Source organism: Camponotus vicinus, unplaced genomic scaffold (assembly GCF_025532165.1).
Source record: "Camponotus vicinus isolate PSW18456_S1 unplaced genomic scaffold, iyCamVici1.0 SCAF_13, whole genome shotgun sequence".
In the NCBI taxonomy this organism is placed as follows: domain Eukaryota; kingdom Metazoa; phylum Arthropoda; class Insecta; order Hymenoptera; family Formicidae; genus Camponotus; species Camponotus vicinus.
The window spans coordinates 5,410,058-5,427,310 of NW_028141949.1; the positions used below are offsets into that span (position 1 = coordinate 5,410,058).

The 17,253-nt window shown below is 35.7% G+C and overlaps 2 protein-coding genes across 11 annotated transcripts in view; one reads left to right on the plus strand and one right to left on the minus strand.

Moving 5' to 3' along the window:
- The window catches only part of Vermilion (Tryptophan 2,3-dioxygenase vermilion), a 225,289-nt gene that overhangs the window by 104,251 nt on the left and 103,785 nt on the right, over positions 1–17,253 (plus strand). The gene's annotated exons all lie outside the window — the stretch shown is intronic.
- Mdr49 (Multi drug resistance 49) overlaps positions 10,018–17,253 on the minus strand; it is a 53,005-nt gene continuing 45,769 nt past the window's right edge. For all 7 annotated transcript variants that reach the window (XM_083087033.1, XM_083087032.1, XM_083087035.1 and 4 more), the window contains 6 exons: positions 16,556–16,907; positions 16,248–16,475; positions 15,032–15,981; positions 13,502–13,903; positions 12,945–13,091; positions 10,018–10,547 (listed from right to left, as the gene is read on the minus strand). In XM_083087033.1, the coding sequence (XP_082943159.1) occupies positions 10,350–10,547; positions 12,945–13,091; positions 13,502–13,903; positions 15,032–15,981; positions 16,248–16,475; positions 16,556–16,907 (2,277 nt within the window). In that variant the 3' untranslated portion in view covers positions 10,018–10,349. The remainder of the gene's footprint in view (positions 10,548–12,944; positions 13,092–13,501; positions 13,904–15,031; positions 15,982–16,247; positions 16,476–16,555; positions 16,908–17,253) is intronic.

The window sequence follows — 17,253 nt, forward strand, 5'->3', positions numbered from 1 at the left end:
TACTTTGTTCGAACGTTGTTTAATTTTTAAAGCGGCAGCGTGCATTTCAAAAATAGAGTAATTTTATCGGATTATCGCTAACTTTTTATTAATTAATTTTTGAAATTTAATTTATTTCCAGTTATATGAAACTAAACAACATTTAAACGTTCGTTTCGTGTTTCTACGTTATTATTTTGTGAAACACGAGTCTCATGCGATATCTTTGCTTCGCACGTAGCGCACCAATTACAATTGCTACTATTAGTTGCGTCCATTTCCTGCTCTTCTACAAACAAATTACACGTAGATAATGCCAATAAGGTTAAATGCAAAAATATAACGTTCTATATTATCGTAGCACGCGAGCGAGCGATGGAAACATAAAAGATCCGTTAGGCGAAAAAGTAGAAAATTTCGAAGGAAGAGAATTTTTAAGAGAAAAGATCGTGATAAAACGACCGTTACTTATAAAAGATTCAACTATCGGACGAAACGTTCATTAAAATTAGAGTGCCATTAAGAGAACACCGTCACACCGTCTACGTAAACACGTTCGTGTATTCGTGCCTGCATCGTGAGGTGCATCGTGGCGCAAATATAACGGCGGAAATATGTGAGACAACAACGTATACATACACGAAGCTGTACAATGCGGGCGCGTTCACATTCCGCAGGCAAAATCGGATTTCCGACCGACGGCGAAATAAATAACTCATTGTCGAACCTATTCTCCTTCGATACTCTAGACGGATCGTGAATCGTCCGTTTTTACTTTCTTGTCTTCTCGGAAGAATTTCGATAATAATTTTTTACAATCAGCATTAACGATGAGCATTGAAAAGTAATTGTATCATAACGAAGAGGTAAAAAATTATAAATTTTAATAAGTTATAAATAAATAATATAAAATATTCTCTGCAACTATTATATCTTTAGTCTCGAAAAAAATAGCTAATATTTTTAGGATTTTAGGAATATTTTTAAAAATAATTTTACAAATACTTTTTGCAATTTGTAAACTTTATCAAAGGCGAGGAATTTTTACTTAAAATTAACTAAAAAAATACGGTTATTCAAGTAGTTTAATATTAAGTTATTTCCCCTTTTTCAGTATCTCAATGTTGAAAAATTCTCACATCATAATTATATAAAATAGAAAAATCATTTAATAAACAAAATGTCCTAATAGTATATTAACTTTAATATATATTATAAATCTTTTTCACTATAAAATTATTATTATATTATCAAATGTGTAATGTCATCTATAAATTAATTTATTGTATTTGACAAGAGAATCTTCATAGATCAACAGACTCAAATGCATCGTGTTAATGATTACAATCAGGCCAATTAGAGGAGTAAAATAATAACAAAATGCTCCATTAATTACTAAAATACATATCGACATCTTCCTTCACGCGGAAATTTTCACTCCAAACTGTGCTCAATTATCTTCATTTCTACATATTCTCTCTCTATTATATTTCCATTTTTATACAGTAAATTAATAAAATTGTCGGTTAAAGATACGAGCGTAAATCATTTTAATTCTCTGATTAAATTTGATAAAAGATCACTCGAGCCCCCCCCCCCGTGAATAAAATTGATTTAAACGTAAATAATTTCCATCGTGACATGTTCGATTCGAGGAGGAGAAAAATGTCACAGCACCTTTTTGCATATGACGTTCTCTCCAGGAGGATCGGAACAACCGGGACATACCAGCGTCCTTCAACTCGAACCGAAGAATTACGAGCTCGTTTCCGGCTAGCGATGTAAGCTCATAAATTTACGTTGCACCGCCCGCCTGCAGGATCTCGCATGCAATTTCCATCATGCTCGTCTCCTTCGGCATGCTTGTGCCGGCGATGATTCAATGAATTTTTACCCTTATCCAAACATGCAGCGTGTGCTGTAGACGTATATTTTCGCCTCGGTATAAATGATAATATCAATAAGTGCACCATAAAATTGTCGAATTTATTGGCGCGTCCTTGTATCTTCCCTCGTATCGTATTTTTCTCGTCCTCTTTTCTACGCGCGATATAGAGATCGCAATAAGCGTGCGGAAAACGTACGACGGAATCTGATTATAAATTCGAATTCGTCACCGCATGTGGGATCGCTATCACGATAACGAAAATCTGTCCGTTTCCGAGACACATCGTTACGACAGTTCGATACCGCAGCCGTGATTCAAGAGCACTCGCTTTCAAATGCGCGTTGAAATATTTATGACGTTCCAGCCAGTTCGTTTGCTATTGCATTGCCTATGTTAGCGAATAAAATATGTTTGGTAGTTTCTTCAATATTACAAATTCGACATTTTTGATACGATATAAAAATATGCTTTCTGAAGTATAGATGAAATACTCCGGGAGGTTAAAGAAAAGTAAATGCTCAATATTATAAAACTACATTTAATATAAACATGTTCAAGAATTAATTTTATCTAAATTATTTTAGTCTAATAATGTAACGCCGCATATTTTTTGTAACATTTTACTAGTCAAGTGACTACAGTCACAGAAATGCAGGCAGATTTTTTTATGTCGAGAATCTGAACGTTTAAATGAAATTATTGGACAAGTAATAAAAGAAAAATCTCTTTTCTCCTCAAAATACCGAAAATATCGGAAAATTTGTCTGAAAGCAGGTTTCCCTCAATTATTTTCCTTTTAAATTTTTCAATGACCACATCGTTACTTTCGCCGAGTAGAAAACGCTGTAGAAGAAAAAAAATATGCGGCGCGCGGTCGGATCGCCAAGATTTTTATCGGAATCGCGATATTGGATAGACTGGACGGGAGATATATGGACGACCGGATATCCAGGCAGATCTCGGGCGATCCTGGATCTACCGCGACAGAAATCCGAGATATGAAAAGTCCGCGGTACGGTTTCGCCATTGAGAAAACGCGCCGGAGGATGAAAGTATCTTACGGCATGGCAGCAAAGCCGCTCTAAAGCCGCCAAGTTAAACGAAAGTTCGTAAAGGCTGATTCAGTCGCGACGTTGAAAACGCAATACCGCCCCGCCACTTCGTAGGTTTGTTCAGGAAAAACATTTTCGCATACGCCAAATATTGACATTATCCATGATCGATATACCATCTCCGATGTTCAAAACCTACGCGAAATTACAGTTTACATTTGTACATTATTGAGTAAATGTCACGTCAATTTGAGAAAGCATTTCATTTTAAGTGAGATACGCATGATGGATTTGCTGCGCACTCCTTTCATGCTTACTTCTCCCGAATTATATTTGCCAAGTATAATGTATGAAAAATTATATTATATTATATTTAATCTAACACACCAGAATTTTTTCGAAATGTAATCTATTACATTTAATATTCTTTTAATGAATAATAATGAATAAAAATCAATATAAATGTAAGAAGAGCATATAAAAAATTAAATTTACTTCTATTAATTAATTATAAAATAATATATTCGCGCTATCCGAAACATCGTGTCAAAATATACATGTGATATTAACGTGTTATAATAAATGCATTAATTAATGAATATTAATTATTCAACGCACTGGATGTACAATTATTTAAATATTTAATATTTAACGAATGGCATAATTAGTTAGAAATAAAAGTTTATAGATACCTGCACGTGTAGAGGAAAATTATCTCGTCGCAAATTATCTCGTCATTACGGCAAATCAACGAGGCTATCTTTCGAGGGTAGATAGGCTGTTGGTCTGCATCCCGCATGAGTGTAGCACCTGTGTAACTGTTAAACGCAGTATGTACGATACGAAACGCAGACGATGCATGCCACGACTACGGAATCCCTGCATTGCAATTTATGCTGATTTATATGCGCGACGGCTTGCACGCAGTAGGAACCTACAACGGTGCTCTCAACCCGCGGTTGTCTCTTCTCTATCTTCCCTCCCTCCCTCTCTCTCTCTTTCTCTATAAACATATCGATTTATTTATAAATATTTTTTAATTATATAACGCTCGTTTATGATACTTCTTCGCGAATTATTTAGATTCTTGTGAAAACTATCAGCGGCCATTAACAAAGTGTTGTCGAACTTAACTCGTATTTTTACCATTTATCTCTCTTACATAAAACATTAAATAACGTTGGTATTTTTATCAAATTTATTTTTCTCTCCTTTTCGCACACATCGAAGTATGCATTTCATGAAAAACGATCTTGCTCGAACTCTCATGAAAAATACTTTTCATGTGAAAAAAATTTTATAAATATCGTATTGTATTCTTTATTAGTTTCATTTGGACATGTTTTTTTATTCACCGGTTTTCTTACTGGGGGAAAGTATTTTTCACTCAATTCTCTTCTGCTAAAAAGCGAGGAAGAGCACTCTCTCTCGTCCCGTCAAATAATTTTTAATAAAGATAAAATTATCACACACATTTATGTGATTTTAACAATAAATAATGAAAACAGTTTGGCTCGCTTGATCCTCTTTTCGCGTTTTACTAGAGATAGGTGTATTTGTTTACACGATCTCATCTTTCGCGTGCGTTTATACAAACGCATTTACACCCACACCGACTATTCCTCGACCGTCATTTCTACGCCATCCACCTAGTTGGCACGATCCTCTGTTTCCCGTGAAACGCTCGGACCAGTTCGCCTGGTACATACGACAAAGGACGACGTTCCTCGCTGAATGCTAATTGACACCCAACCACAACGCGACCCGTGCTAAATTCTGTCCCAAAATTTCGTCTATGTCGTGTTGCTAAGTATTAGCTCAATATTGCATAGTATCAGCATTGCTGCAAACTGGTTAAATTAATATAGGTCTTCTGAATACGAATTATCAACGAAAAAGATAATTATAATTTCTAAAGTAGAATTATAATTTAATTAGTATTACTTTTAATATACTACTTCATATAATTACATATAAAAATTTATGTATATATAATATTATATTTATTATATATTTGTTCTGTATATTATTATATTTTGTTTTCTTAACTTTTTAAAATTTTCATGAAAAAAGATCACAACGGTTTAAGATGTGAAATTTTATTCCGACTGTTTTGTGCTTATGAAACAAAATGTAAGATTTTATAAATGCAAATTTATTTATTATTACAACTAAACAGAGCAAAAGACATGGTATCATTTTGCATTGAAATATCTGTTTTTAAATCCGACAGGTTATTACTTTAAAATTGTCATATTAAATTTTTGAAAATAATAGCAATTGTTAGCTTGATTTTATTTATAACGCAAAATTATTTGTCTCTTTGCGATATAAAATTTTCGCCATAAAAGCGAGATGGCCAGAATTGTCAATCGTTAATTTAATAATTATATTGTTATTAATTACTAAATTGTATTACTAACTTATGTTATAATGCACAGTCAAAATAAAATAAACCATTTGATATACTTTGTAAATGGATTTTATAATTTACTTTGTATATCAATTTAACTTTGAATCAACGTAAAATTAAATGGGCCGGTTGTACGAAATATCACGAACGTCATTGTTACGATTTATTTTCTCGCAGCATTTGTAATATCAGCTGAAGTTTGCTTAAAAACTCTATCATCCATTGCAGTCACCGCAGAGTCTCATAACTTTGCAAATTCACTCTAGCTTTGAAGAACTCCCTCTTCCTTTCTACATCTGCCCTCCCGAGTCATCATCGTCCATCAAACTTGATATTCACTTCTTGTCCCTTTGTCGAATACCTTTGCCTATTCCTTCTAAATTTTTAAACCTTCTGTAGCTTCCTTCCTTCTTTCACAATGATACTTTGACAGCGGTGTAAGATAGATATAGTCGTCTTTCTTTTCATTTGTGCATAAGAATTTATAGATTTTTCTTATGACAAGCAAATTTCGTAGAAAGTGTCAAGGAAATTAAAAATTGTGTTTTGAACCACAAGGGAAGTGATAATACAATTGAATTTTCGATGAATTTTGCCTCGGAATGGTACTGATGTTCGAAGCATAATATAATGGCGGAAAACCCTCATTAACTTACCCCATTTATATTCCTGCCCTTTTTTATACTGATATAAATAGCCGTAACATAAATAAGCATGTGATAAAAATAAGTATAATACTATATATAAGTATTCTTACGACGAGACGGAAACGGTAGACAAGATGGGGATATTTCTTTCTTGTAATATAATTTTTGCGCCAAGTAAGTATACTGCGATAAAAAATTATGACTGCCTTTCAAAGAACGCTATTAAGATCAATTTATCCGGTAATTTACCTTATCATAAAGAATTATTATTTATTACAAAAGGAAGCTCTTTAACTTTTTAAAATTTTTAATATTTTTAATTAGATATTTTTCATCAAATTTTTTCTGAAATAATGTTAATTCCATGTTCATCGCGGAATTATAAAGGATGAGCATGTCCACAATATTTTTTACAAACATAATTTCCATCTGATTAATTAATATTCACGATAATGCACAATAAAATATTAAAGAAAAAAAAAATATTAGTAAATAAAAAGAAGAAATTAACATAATTACAGATTGCATTTTCCCCTTTGTTATATTATTTTTTATTATTGTATTACAATCATGTTTTTCTGTTTACAAAAACTGTAATATTTCCTCCATTCCTAGTATCATTGTAAGTACATACAGATCGCTTGTGTGAATTACGCTAATTATTGAATGTTTTCATAGATCCAAGCGAAAATTTATTTTTACTCTGTTTTAATTAGTACAAGATCTCTTTCCTTAAGTTTTGTTCTTGAGCAACAGCCGCAATGTTAATCATAAGTATCGATCAGGAATTTCAAAAGTATCGCGAGATATCGTCTTTTCTGAATTTCATCATTTATTGATGAACCAAAACCATATTATTAATTATTTTAAGTATAATTAATAATATATACAGGGTGACCCATTTTAACTTAGGCAGCCAAATAATTCGAAAAATAAGCAAGATAGAGAAAAATGTTTTAGACAAAAGTTGTATGGTTTCGAGGGGGCCATAAGATGGTATCATTGGTTTGACCTTGAAGAGTCATTTGAAGGTCACGTGAAGGTCACTTCAATTTTTTTAAATGGAACATCCTATATATTTTTGTACATTCTTGTAGCTCATCTCGAGAGCTTTCCAAAACACTATAATTAAGTACATTTTCGTTAAGTACTTTTTGAGTTATGAGGCTTGAAATAATTTCTTAATTTTACATAAACCGTAAAATATCTTGTAAAATATTCATTTTTCGATTACCTTACCTTAATAGTTTTATGTACAAAATAATGAGAGGAATCAATTGGTGTAAAGAAAACACATAGTTGTTTCGAAGAAAAAATATGTAATTTGCAATTAACAATTCCATATTTTTTCTTAAAAACAACTATGTGTTTTCTTTACACCAATTGATTCCTCTCATTATTTTGTACATAAAAGTATTAAGGTAAGATAATCGAAAAATGAATATTTTACAAGATATTTTACGGTTTATGTAAAATTAAGAAATTATTTCAAGCATCATAACTCAAAAAGTACTTAACGGAAAGGTACTTAATTATAGTGTTTTGGAAAGCTCTCGAAATAAGCTACAAGAATGTACAAAAATATATAGGGTATTCCATTTAAAAAAATTGAAGTGACCTTCACGTGACCTTCAAATGACTCTTCAAGGTCAAACCAATGATACCATCTTATGGCCCCCTCGAAACCATACAACTTTTGTCTAAAACATTTTTCTCTATCTTGCTTATTTTTCGAGTTATTTGGCTGCCTAAGTTAAAATGGGTCACCCTGTATATATTTTATCATGTATGTTATTTATAATTAATATATTATTTAATATAATTTATATTTTATATTTATATTACTAATATAAAAATATGTAAAATAATCGGTTTTCTGTAAATATTGTAAAAAGATAGTTAAATTCGTTTTAAATTGATACAAGTTTAGCTACGGAAATTCTTTCGAAAGATATTAATCACTTTACTCGATTCTTACAATTAACAGTTATTGGTCATAGTATTATTTCTCGGTAAATGAATTATGACGACGTCTTAGACACAGCGTAGATCCCTTAAGCCAAGAGTACAAATTCTGAAAAATCGTCCTTTTCACTCTCTTTGTTGTCAAATATATATATCCTCGCTAAATCCGATAAGTCTCCGCGTGCTGGAATCTCATTATCTTTAAAGTCTAAAGGAGAAAAGGCACTAAGTATGTATATTGGTAGAATATAATCGCGAGATGACTCAGTCGCGACGTGTAATTTATGAAAGAACGCGAGAGCATTCGAGAAGTCAATTGCCGCTCCACTAAGAATCGCTGATTGTTTCGCGATTATCGATTTTCGTTTCGCACAAGGGGAAGTCGTTTCGAAATCGTACAAAGGAAGCCAGATTCTTATTAGACGCCGAATCGTCTTTTCTCGTAAATATACGATTTCCTATTCCATTTTATTTATTCCCCACTGTACACATAACCGTTATTGCGGTAATAAATTTCGGTTTATTCAAACATGAGCATTACTTTACATAATTTTCTTCGATCGAATTCAGCACATGCTCGCGAATACGTATATTTGCCTTTCCCCGGCGAAGGAGAGTATTTTCTTTTCGGACGTAAACAAATGTGCCAAGTATGTATTTTTTATCACTGTTATCGTTGCTACCCGTCGTTATTATCATCTTTGTTCTTATATTTTTCGTCCCGTGACGGCGGGATTAAATTAACATTTAATTATTAAGGTAAAAGGAGCGGACAAAGATTTATTACATCCTTGTATTGAAAATTTTCTCTCACGAATGTATTCATGTTAGATATTATACGGGTAGGTATATCCGAATGAGAGAGGAATTTCTCTCTTTCTTTATCTTCGCGAGTGGATAGAGATGAACATTTGAATTTTTCAGATAAAAGAGAAGCAATGAAGAAACGCGTGAGATTGCGCGCGAGTATTATTCCGGGAGAAATAATATCTATCTATTTTTCATACATTTAGGGCATGAGCATCACCACGGAATTGTCAAAATTACGATGACGGAGAAATACTTTCAACGCCATGTTATTCTATTGCTTTCAACACCTGTCACTACATTTGTACGTCTTGTACATACATGAATTACGCCCCGCAAACCAATCGATTCGATGTTCGCCATCTATCTAATCTGTGGGATGACGTAGATCAATAACATTAATTACACTAATTGTATCTATTGAAATTGCGTTGCACCGACTTTCGCTCAATAATGCAGTTTAGGCAATAGTGCTAGTAAATTATTAAATTCTTTAATAAATAATAATATCGAAAAGACTCTTTTTGTTCATTTGACTGAATTTTTTTATCCGAGAGGAAGATAGTCAAATTTTCCGCTCATCGTGAAATATGATGTCATGAAAAACCTCGTGTAGTGTGCGTATGTATGTATATGTACATGTGCGCGCGCGAGAAATATTATCACCTGAGAAAGCGTTATGGAGAAAAGTCGACGCATACAAATGACGACGGGACGCAGAAATAGTAAAGTTGATTACGTCGCCTGCCATTACGGATAATGTCTCGTTTCACCGTCTAAAAGTATCGTTACGTAGATGCGCAAAGTACGATGCCTAACGAAGTAACGTGACCGCCAGGAGAAGCAAGACCTCGATAAAGGAGCACTTTAGTCTACTCAGCCACAAACGTTTTGTACAAAATTAGAGGGAGACGAGACGATAAATAATGAATAAAAATGATAGAAATACAGAGATATAGATGAAATAGACATTACGGCGAGAATTGTCTAGGATATAAATCATATAAAATATTTTATAAATTTTGATAAAAAGTTAAAAATTGATCAAAAATTTCATAAAAATATATAAATTATATATCACGTTCGTGGAGAAATTTCGACATTATTACCGTAATTTTATGCTCTCGTTTGTATGTAAATAAATGAGTCAATAGAGATTGAAAGAGAAAACTATGATAATTTGTCAGTATCATTCAAACCCCGCATAATTGAAATTGATTTAGGATAGATCCGATGCGAAGAAAGGAATAAATGAAATTCTGAAACTTGGTTTAAAATAAAATCCTCGTCAAAAATAAATCGATACTTGATTCGTACGATTTCGCAGAGCGAATCGGCGAATCGCGTTATCACTTCGCGAGAATAAATTTGCCTTTTTTCTGGCGAGTTCGCCCTTTCGAATCCAGCTATCGTTAGTTCTCGGTGTTTCTTGACGGTTCTTCCGGCGATCATTTGAATTCCGCTCTGCAGTCTCACGCTTTCTTCTGTTTTCTGCGCTCTCGACTGAATCATCTCTTGTCTCCGAATGGAACACGATGCATCATCGACGGGCGAATCGCGCGCGATGGAAGAGAAAAGCGATAATTTGAGCTGTCTCTCTACTGTACGGAGGTTTCCTGGAGCAAGTGAGCGTAGAGACCACCGGCCAACATCAGATCGTCGTGGGTGCCCATCTCGGCCACGGTGCCCCGGTCCAGTACGCAGATCACGTCGGCGTTTCTTACGGTGGCCAGACGGTGGGCAATGGTGATGCACGTTCTGCCCTGCATGGCTTTGTCCAGGGCCGCCTGCACGACCTGCGCGCAGAAAATGTCAGATAAATGCGATAGCGTGTTTCTTTGGGGACACGTCGTAAGCGCGCGACGACAACGGCGGAAATGAAAACGTAAACGACGGTCGTTAAGTCGGTTATTACCAGCCTTCGTCTTATACATCTTAATCATCGGCGAGGTTTTTATAAGCCTTACGGTATTATGTGCGCGAGGAATATTGCAAAGTGTAGCTTTCGCTCGCGGAAAATTGTCTGAGTAACTGCTACTTTAGAATTTTCCATTCTATTGCAAACTTTTACGTCAATTTGAATTTTTCAAGGGATACTGTATGAGTTTTAAAATGAATTAAAATCTTTTTATGCGATTCTTTCGCGTCTAATTTAATGCCGAGAAATTATCAACTGCTTATGTCGTTTATTTTCAAAACAACATGATTCAAGTTTTAACTTAAACGCACTTATCATACATTGCGTATGTATGACGCCGATTCGTTACACGAAGCGGAACGTCATATGAGTGCCGCGCGGTAGTGAAAGAGTCAAAAACAATTAACATTAATAATACCACGCTGCGCACGTTGTGTCTCTTGTATTTCCGGCTAATATGCATTATTTCTCTCAGTACATTTTCCAAAATTAATTTCGTAAACGTGAGGCAATTAACGCAAAGCGATCGTGTTAATGCGAAATCGGAGCAGCTGAAATCAGAGAAGCTGATCAAACATAAGCACTTTTCCGCAATCGTTTCACGGATCGGTAACGCATGAAAAGAGGGATGGCGCACGTGTATTATGTTCCAGCGCGAAACAATGTTGCCGTGAAATTCATTTCGAGCCGTTTCCCGACCGGAGGAAACGCAACAATCGTTCGCTCGTAAAACCGGAAATTTCCTATTGTTAGCACCGATAATACCGTCAATGGCGTTGCAGCCAGTAATTTCGACAGATTGAAGGGAGGGAAAAAAAAGAAAAGAAAAATACTTATCCGGCGTGTTACCAAGATCTATTGTCGCGATCTTCTTTTACGAAATCGCAAACCGAAAGTAAGAAGATGCGATCGCGCGATTATGCAATTTTCACGCAGGAATTATCGACTTTCAATCGTCAGTATACATATCCCGAGCATTATTTTTTCTCCGATACTTTTTATCAGAATCTATCGATTATCATTAATATTCATGGCGTCGCGCCGTGTGCAAGTTTAGATCACTAATGTGAGAGATCCGCATAGTCGATAGTCAAGCGATATCGTAAATACTCAGATATTTATTATCCAACACCGTCGACTATCACGCCCATTATTGCTTATCGGAAATAGTTCCGTTTGCAACATAGTTTCGAGATATTTACGCGTTTATTTCAATAGTTTGCACTTCGTAAAAAATGCGAAGCAATTTATATCGATTACGCGCAACAGGAATATTAATTAAACAATTTATTTCCACATTCTTATACATATTATTGCAAATTTTAATACTTTTCTTTGAATGCTAGGACTAATATTTATAGCTGTATTGAGAAGCAACTTGGGAAAAAATTCAGACTTTGCTCTTTGCATTAAAAAAGTCTCTTTTATTTGTATCTTCCACATCGTGATCCTACTTTTCTTTCCCGTCCAAAGCGCGAATATACATTCGCTTCGTATAAAGTAGAGAAAAGTGCAGCTAAAACAAACAGACCTAAGAACTCGTTGCTGACTCGTTGCTCGACAGAATTCAGGAACAACCGCAGTAAAAGGAGAACAACTTCGTTCGCGCGTGCAAGCATATCTTCCCTTGCTTTCGCCAATTAAAGCAGACGTAAACTCGCTCGGCGAGAACGCAACAGACTTTCTTAACGACTACAGCAACGACATTATGAAGTGTACGCGATTCCGCCGGTAGAATTCTACTGGGAAAAATCTGCGAATGGTGCTCCTGAAAATCGCCTTCGCTTTCGACGATCGTTAACTAGATTGCCCGCCACCGATCGATACCCTCGCGAGAACGATAACGATCTCTTCGTCCTTCGGAAAATTTCCAATCGTATTTCCAATCTGTCTCGCGTTGATCTCTGTCTTCATTAGAGGCCCGAAATATAATCCCGAGGATTATGATATACAGTATATTTCATTAATATTGATAGGAAGCGTTATAAGAGGCGGAAGCCAGACACGTTTCATTTCGGACAGAGATTCTTCTTCATCACATAAAGCGCTTTATGCAATCAATATAAATAATTTTCTGCTAATATTATTTCCGTAACAATTTACAAATACATTTATTTGAAAAATGAGCATCTGTGGCTTCTCTTTTTTATTATATATTGCTAAGACTCGAGGCAAATATTTAATACTTGATATCGAGGGAAGAAAAAGAGGAAAAATCATCCGCAAAATTATTCACGAGTTATTTTCTTCGGAGGAATATTGTGGCCGTTCTTACCTGCTCACTTTGAGTATCGAGGGCTGAAGTTGCTTCGTCCAATAGCAAAACTCGAGGATTCCTCAGTAAAGCACGTGCGATTGCTATTCTTTGTTTCTGCCCGCCACTAAGTTGAGTACCCTTCGTTCCTAATCTTGTATCGTATCCCTAAAAAATATAAATAAAAAGAAGGGTTAAGTCATATAGAAGAGTATAGTCATATATAAAAAATAATTACAATATATATCAATATACTATCTATAATTTCTTTTCGAAATATTTTTCAATTAATCGCGATTTTTATAAGATTTTAATTGATTATAGTTCTATATTCATATTTAAGGCAAAATCTTTTAATTTCACGTGATTTTAATATATTAAATTTAATATTTGTATAGTATTTTGTTACATATATTATGTATAAAAAAATAATATATAAATATTAAATTTAATTAATACATTAAGTGACATAAAAAGCCAAAAGTTTGTATTCTTTAATTAATTTTTATTTCTTAATTCCTTTACTTAAAAACGGATATTTAAAAAAATATTAAATTCTAAAAATAACGTTGACTAACCAACGGCAACGAAGCCACGAAGCTGTGAATGTTGGACATCTTGGCGGCCTCGATGATCTCATCCATCGTCACCTGTCGACTATTGTCACCATAGGCAATATTCTCGGCTATTGTTCTATCGAAGAGCACCGGTTCCTGTCCCACGACGCCTAGTTGTGACCTGAGCGTGGTCAGCGAGACCGACGCGATGTCACGCCGGTCCATCGTCACGGTGCCGGCGAGCGGATCGTAGAGCCGCTGCAACAACTGAATGCAAGTGGACTTTCCGCAACCACTCTGACCCACGAGAGCCACCATCTGACCCGACTTTACAATTAAATTCAGCCCTTTGAGCACCGACATCTCCGGACGCGTCGGATAGTGAAAGTCGACTTTCGAGAATTGGATGAGACCGTCCGCCTTCTGTAAAGCAAAAACACAAAGCGATCCGTTAGTTAGCCGAGAGAAGATTTCACGCGTTTACTTTCGTAATTTACAGGCTGCTTGTGTCTCTGTAACGTTCCTCTTATACGTATATGAAGGATATAAACAATGAGTGTTTAATTCTTTTCTCAAATAATTGGAAAAAATTTATATAATCGCATTATGTGTAGATATTTGAGAGTACTCAGATATTTGAGTATATAGGTACTTGAGAGGTTTCATTTAATTTACTTTATTCAAATATATGTTCAGAAATGATGGTTTGACGGAATCAATTAGAGTTCCACATTTGGAATATTAATTAACGAGACGTTGCTTGAGACATGCTTTGAAACTGTTCTATTAAACAGCCATAAATTTCTATAATAGATACTACATCATTTGCACAAGCATTTTGGCTCCCCGCGTAAATATGTTGCACTGCAAACTAAATAGAAAACCGCGATTTGAAGCAAGGCGTTAATCATTAATCATTTGATAAATTTATGCATACTTCACGGATTATTAAAACTGTTTACGTCCTATGTAGCTTGTTTGTCGAATACATTATAAATTTTTAAGCTCCTTTAAAAATCTCGTTAATAATTATCAGAAAGAATTATCAAAAGAATTATCTTACTCACAAATTGATCGGCTTGTGCGCTGGTAAAATAAATCTAAAAGACTAATGATTTTATGATTCTGTAGCGAATTATAAAGAAATAAATATTGTAAAAATAAATATCATATTCAATGTCGCGCAAATTTCAATGAATATTATAAGAAATTCTAATTAAAAGTTAAAACTAAATTTCTGTTCTATCGTGACTTTGCGTTCTTAACGATTTTTCTGTTCCTTTTCGACGAAAATTAATTAGATGTTTTATATTTCATGTAACTTCATTATTATTATTCGATATTAAACATTATTTGATGCAAACATTTTGGCGGTTCAACGAGTCAACCGCAATTTGAATTTGTATTTAAATCTCGCAAATATTATTTGATAGATGGTCAGCACTAAATATACATATGCACGAAAGTGAAAGTGCCTAATTTGCAAAATACATGCTATGTATTCGTGGTTTACGAGTTTACACACATCGAATGTAAACGAGGTGAACTCACCCAATCCAAATCCTTCCCCTCCGATCCCGGTGGCGAACTGATTTCCGGCACTCTGTCGAGCAGCCGAAAGATCCTGCCGGCTGATATTTTGGCCGTGTTGAAATTAGGCGCCCAGGCAAGCGCCTGGCCAAGCATCCACGAGCCGAAAATCAACGCTTCCGACACCTTGATGACATTCTCATAACTCAACCCCTCCCTGGCCACTAGGTATCCGCCGTAATAAAGGCTAATGGCGTATCCGAAGAAGGGTGCGGTCTGTCCGCACGAGAACACAACGCCTCTCAATCTACTTCCGGTCCTAGTCGCTTTGGCAACATGATCCAATTCAACGCAGTATCTGTCGAAGAAGCGCTCCTCCTTGTTGAGACTGGCAACCGTGCGGATATTGCTTATCGCTTCCACGGCGATTCGCGTGGCCGATTCCATCTTCTTCTTCTCTTGCATACCCTGACCGCCCATCACCCTCGCTTCGAAGAACACCGCGCCAAGAACCAGGGGAATCGATACCACCGAGACCAATGTCATCTTCCAAGTGTAGTACATGGATAATCCGATTCCGATCACGAGGGTCGAGAAGGCCTGTAGTATGGCACCAATGCGAGTCCCGGTCGCGCCTTGAACGGCGCTGGCGTCTGACGACAATCTCGCGCAAAGTGCGCCCACGCTGTTCGCATCCTCGTCGTACCAGCCCATATCTTGCTTCAGCATCGCGTTGAACGCCATTCTTCTTATTCGCGTTGTCATACGCACGCCGGCGAAGCCAAACATGTACATCTGCAGGAAGGTGCCGATACCCGTAAATATGCCGACAATGATGAATAATATCGAGAAGTTGACGGTTCTCCTGTAGATTTCGTCGGGATCTTGGAGACTTAACACGTAGTACACCTCACCGAATAGCACAGCAAAGGCCGGGAAGGATGCGCCTACCGTCGCCGCCGCGAAACATCCTGCGAAAAGAATCGTATGAGTATTTTATAAAGGATACGATTGCGAATAAAATAATTGTTCGAATTGCTTTATCGGAGAGAAGAGACTTTAAGAAGAAAAAGAAATTAAGATTATTTCTTCTTTTCTTTCTCTTCTATCATGGTAAATATTTTTATTACTGGATATGCTTGCTTTTTATAGTTTCTTTCAAAGAGCTGACTCTTAGTTACTAACGAAAGCTATTAGTTACTGCTACTACTAATTATTCTCGTCAGCTGAAAATTACCAATTAGATTATATAGCCATTCCGGTTTGTTAAGCGCGAATATCCTCGTTAAGGGGGTGTCATAAGGTTTCTCGTGTTCCTCAAGTTCCTCTTCAGAGGATTCAGATCTCGCGATGGATAATCGATGAGAATGCAAGGACATGGTTGAAAACTGCCTACTCAGCGGCGGCTTCGTCTTCAACTTCGGGCTTGTTACTGCGGCCTTGGCGGCAGCTTTCGTGGCTTTATCTAATGTCAAATAATGAGATAATTAATACTGTACGAAAATGTTTATAATATCGAGACGCGCGTACAATATTATGTAATACCTTTAGCTTGAGCATTCACATGAGTGGAATGCAATCCGTAGTAATGTTCCTTGAGCGCGATTAATTCTTCATGGGTACCTTGCTCAACGACTACGCCGTCTTTAATAACCACGATCCTATCGACATTCGTGATTGTAGAAAGTCTGTGGCTGACTATAATCGTCGTTCTTCCCTTCGCAGCAGCGTCGAGAGCTTTTTGCACGGTTGCCTCGCTGTGAACGTCCAAAGCGGATGTTGCCTCATCCAGGATGAGGATTGCCGGATTTCTCACTAACGCACGCGCGATGGCGATTCTTTGCTTTTGTCCGCCCGATAATTGAGAGCCTCTCTCGCCCACTGGACTATTGTATCCCTAAATCCAAATCGATGATATTATTATTTCGAGCCTCTCATGCGAAAGATCGAGTTAATATTCAGATATATCTTAGAAAAGAGCGTGTCTCAGAGGAAGATAAATTTTTCTAAGAAAATTAATTCTTTAAATTCTTCACTATTGCATACAATAATAGATTTTTCCACTCTTAATAATTTTAATTAAAAATTATTCCAAATAATTATGCATGCAACAAAATTTGTTCGCATGATGGCAGCAATATATAATATAATATAATTCTTTACAATTCTTCGATGAAAAACGTTCTTTTCTCTATTTCCAATTTTTCTCCGATAATTTTTTTAGTATATCACTTTTATTTAAG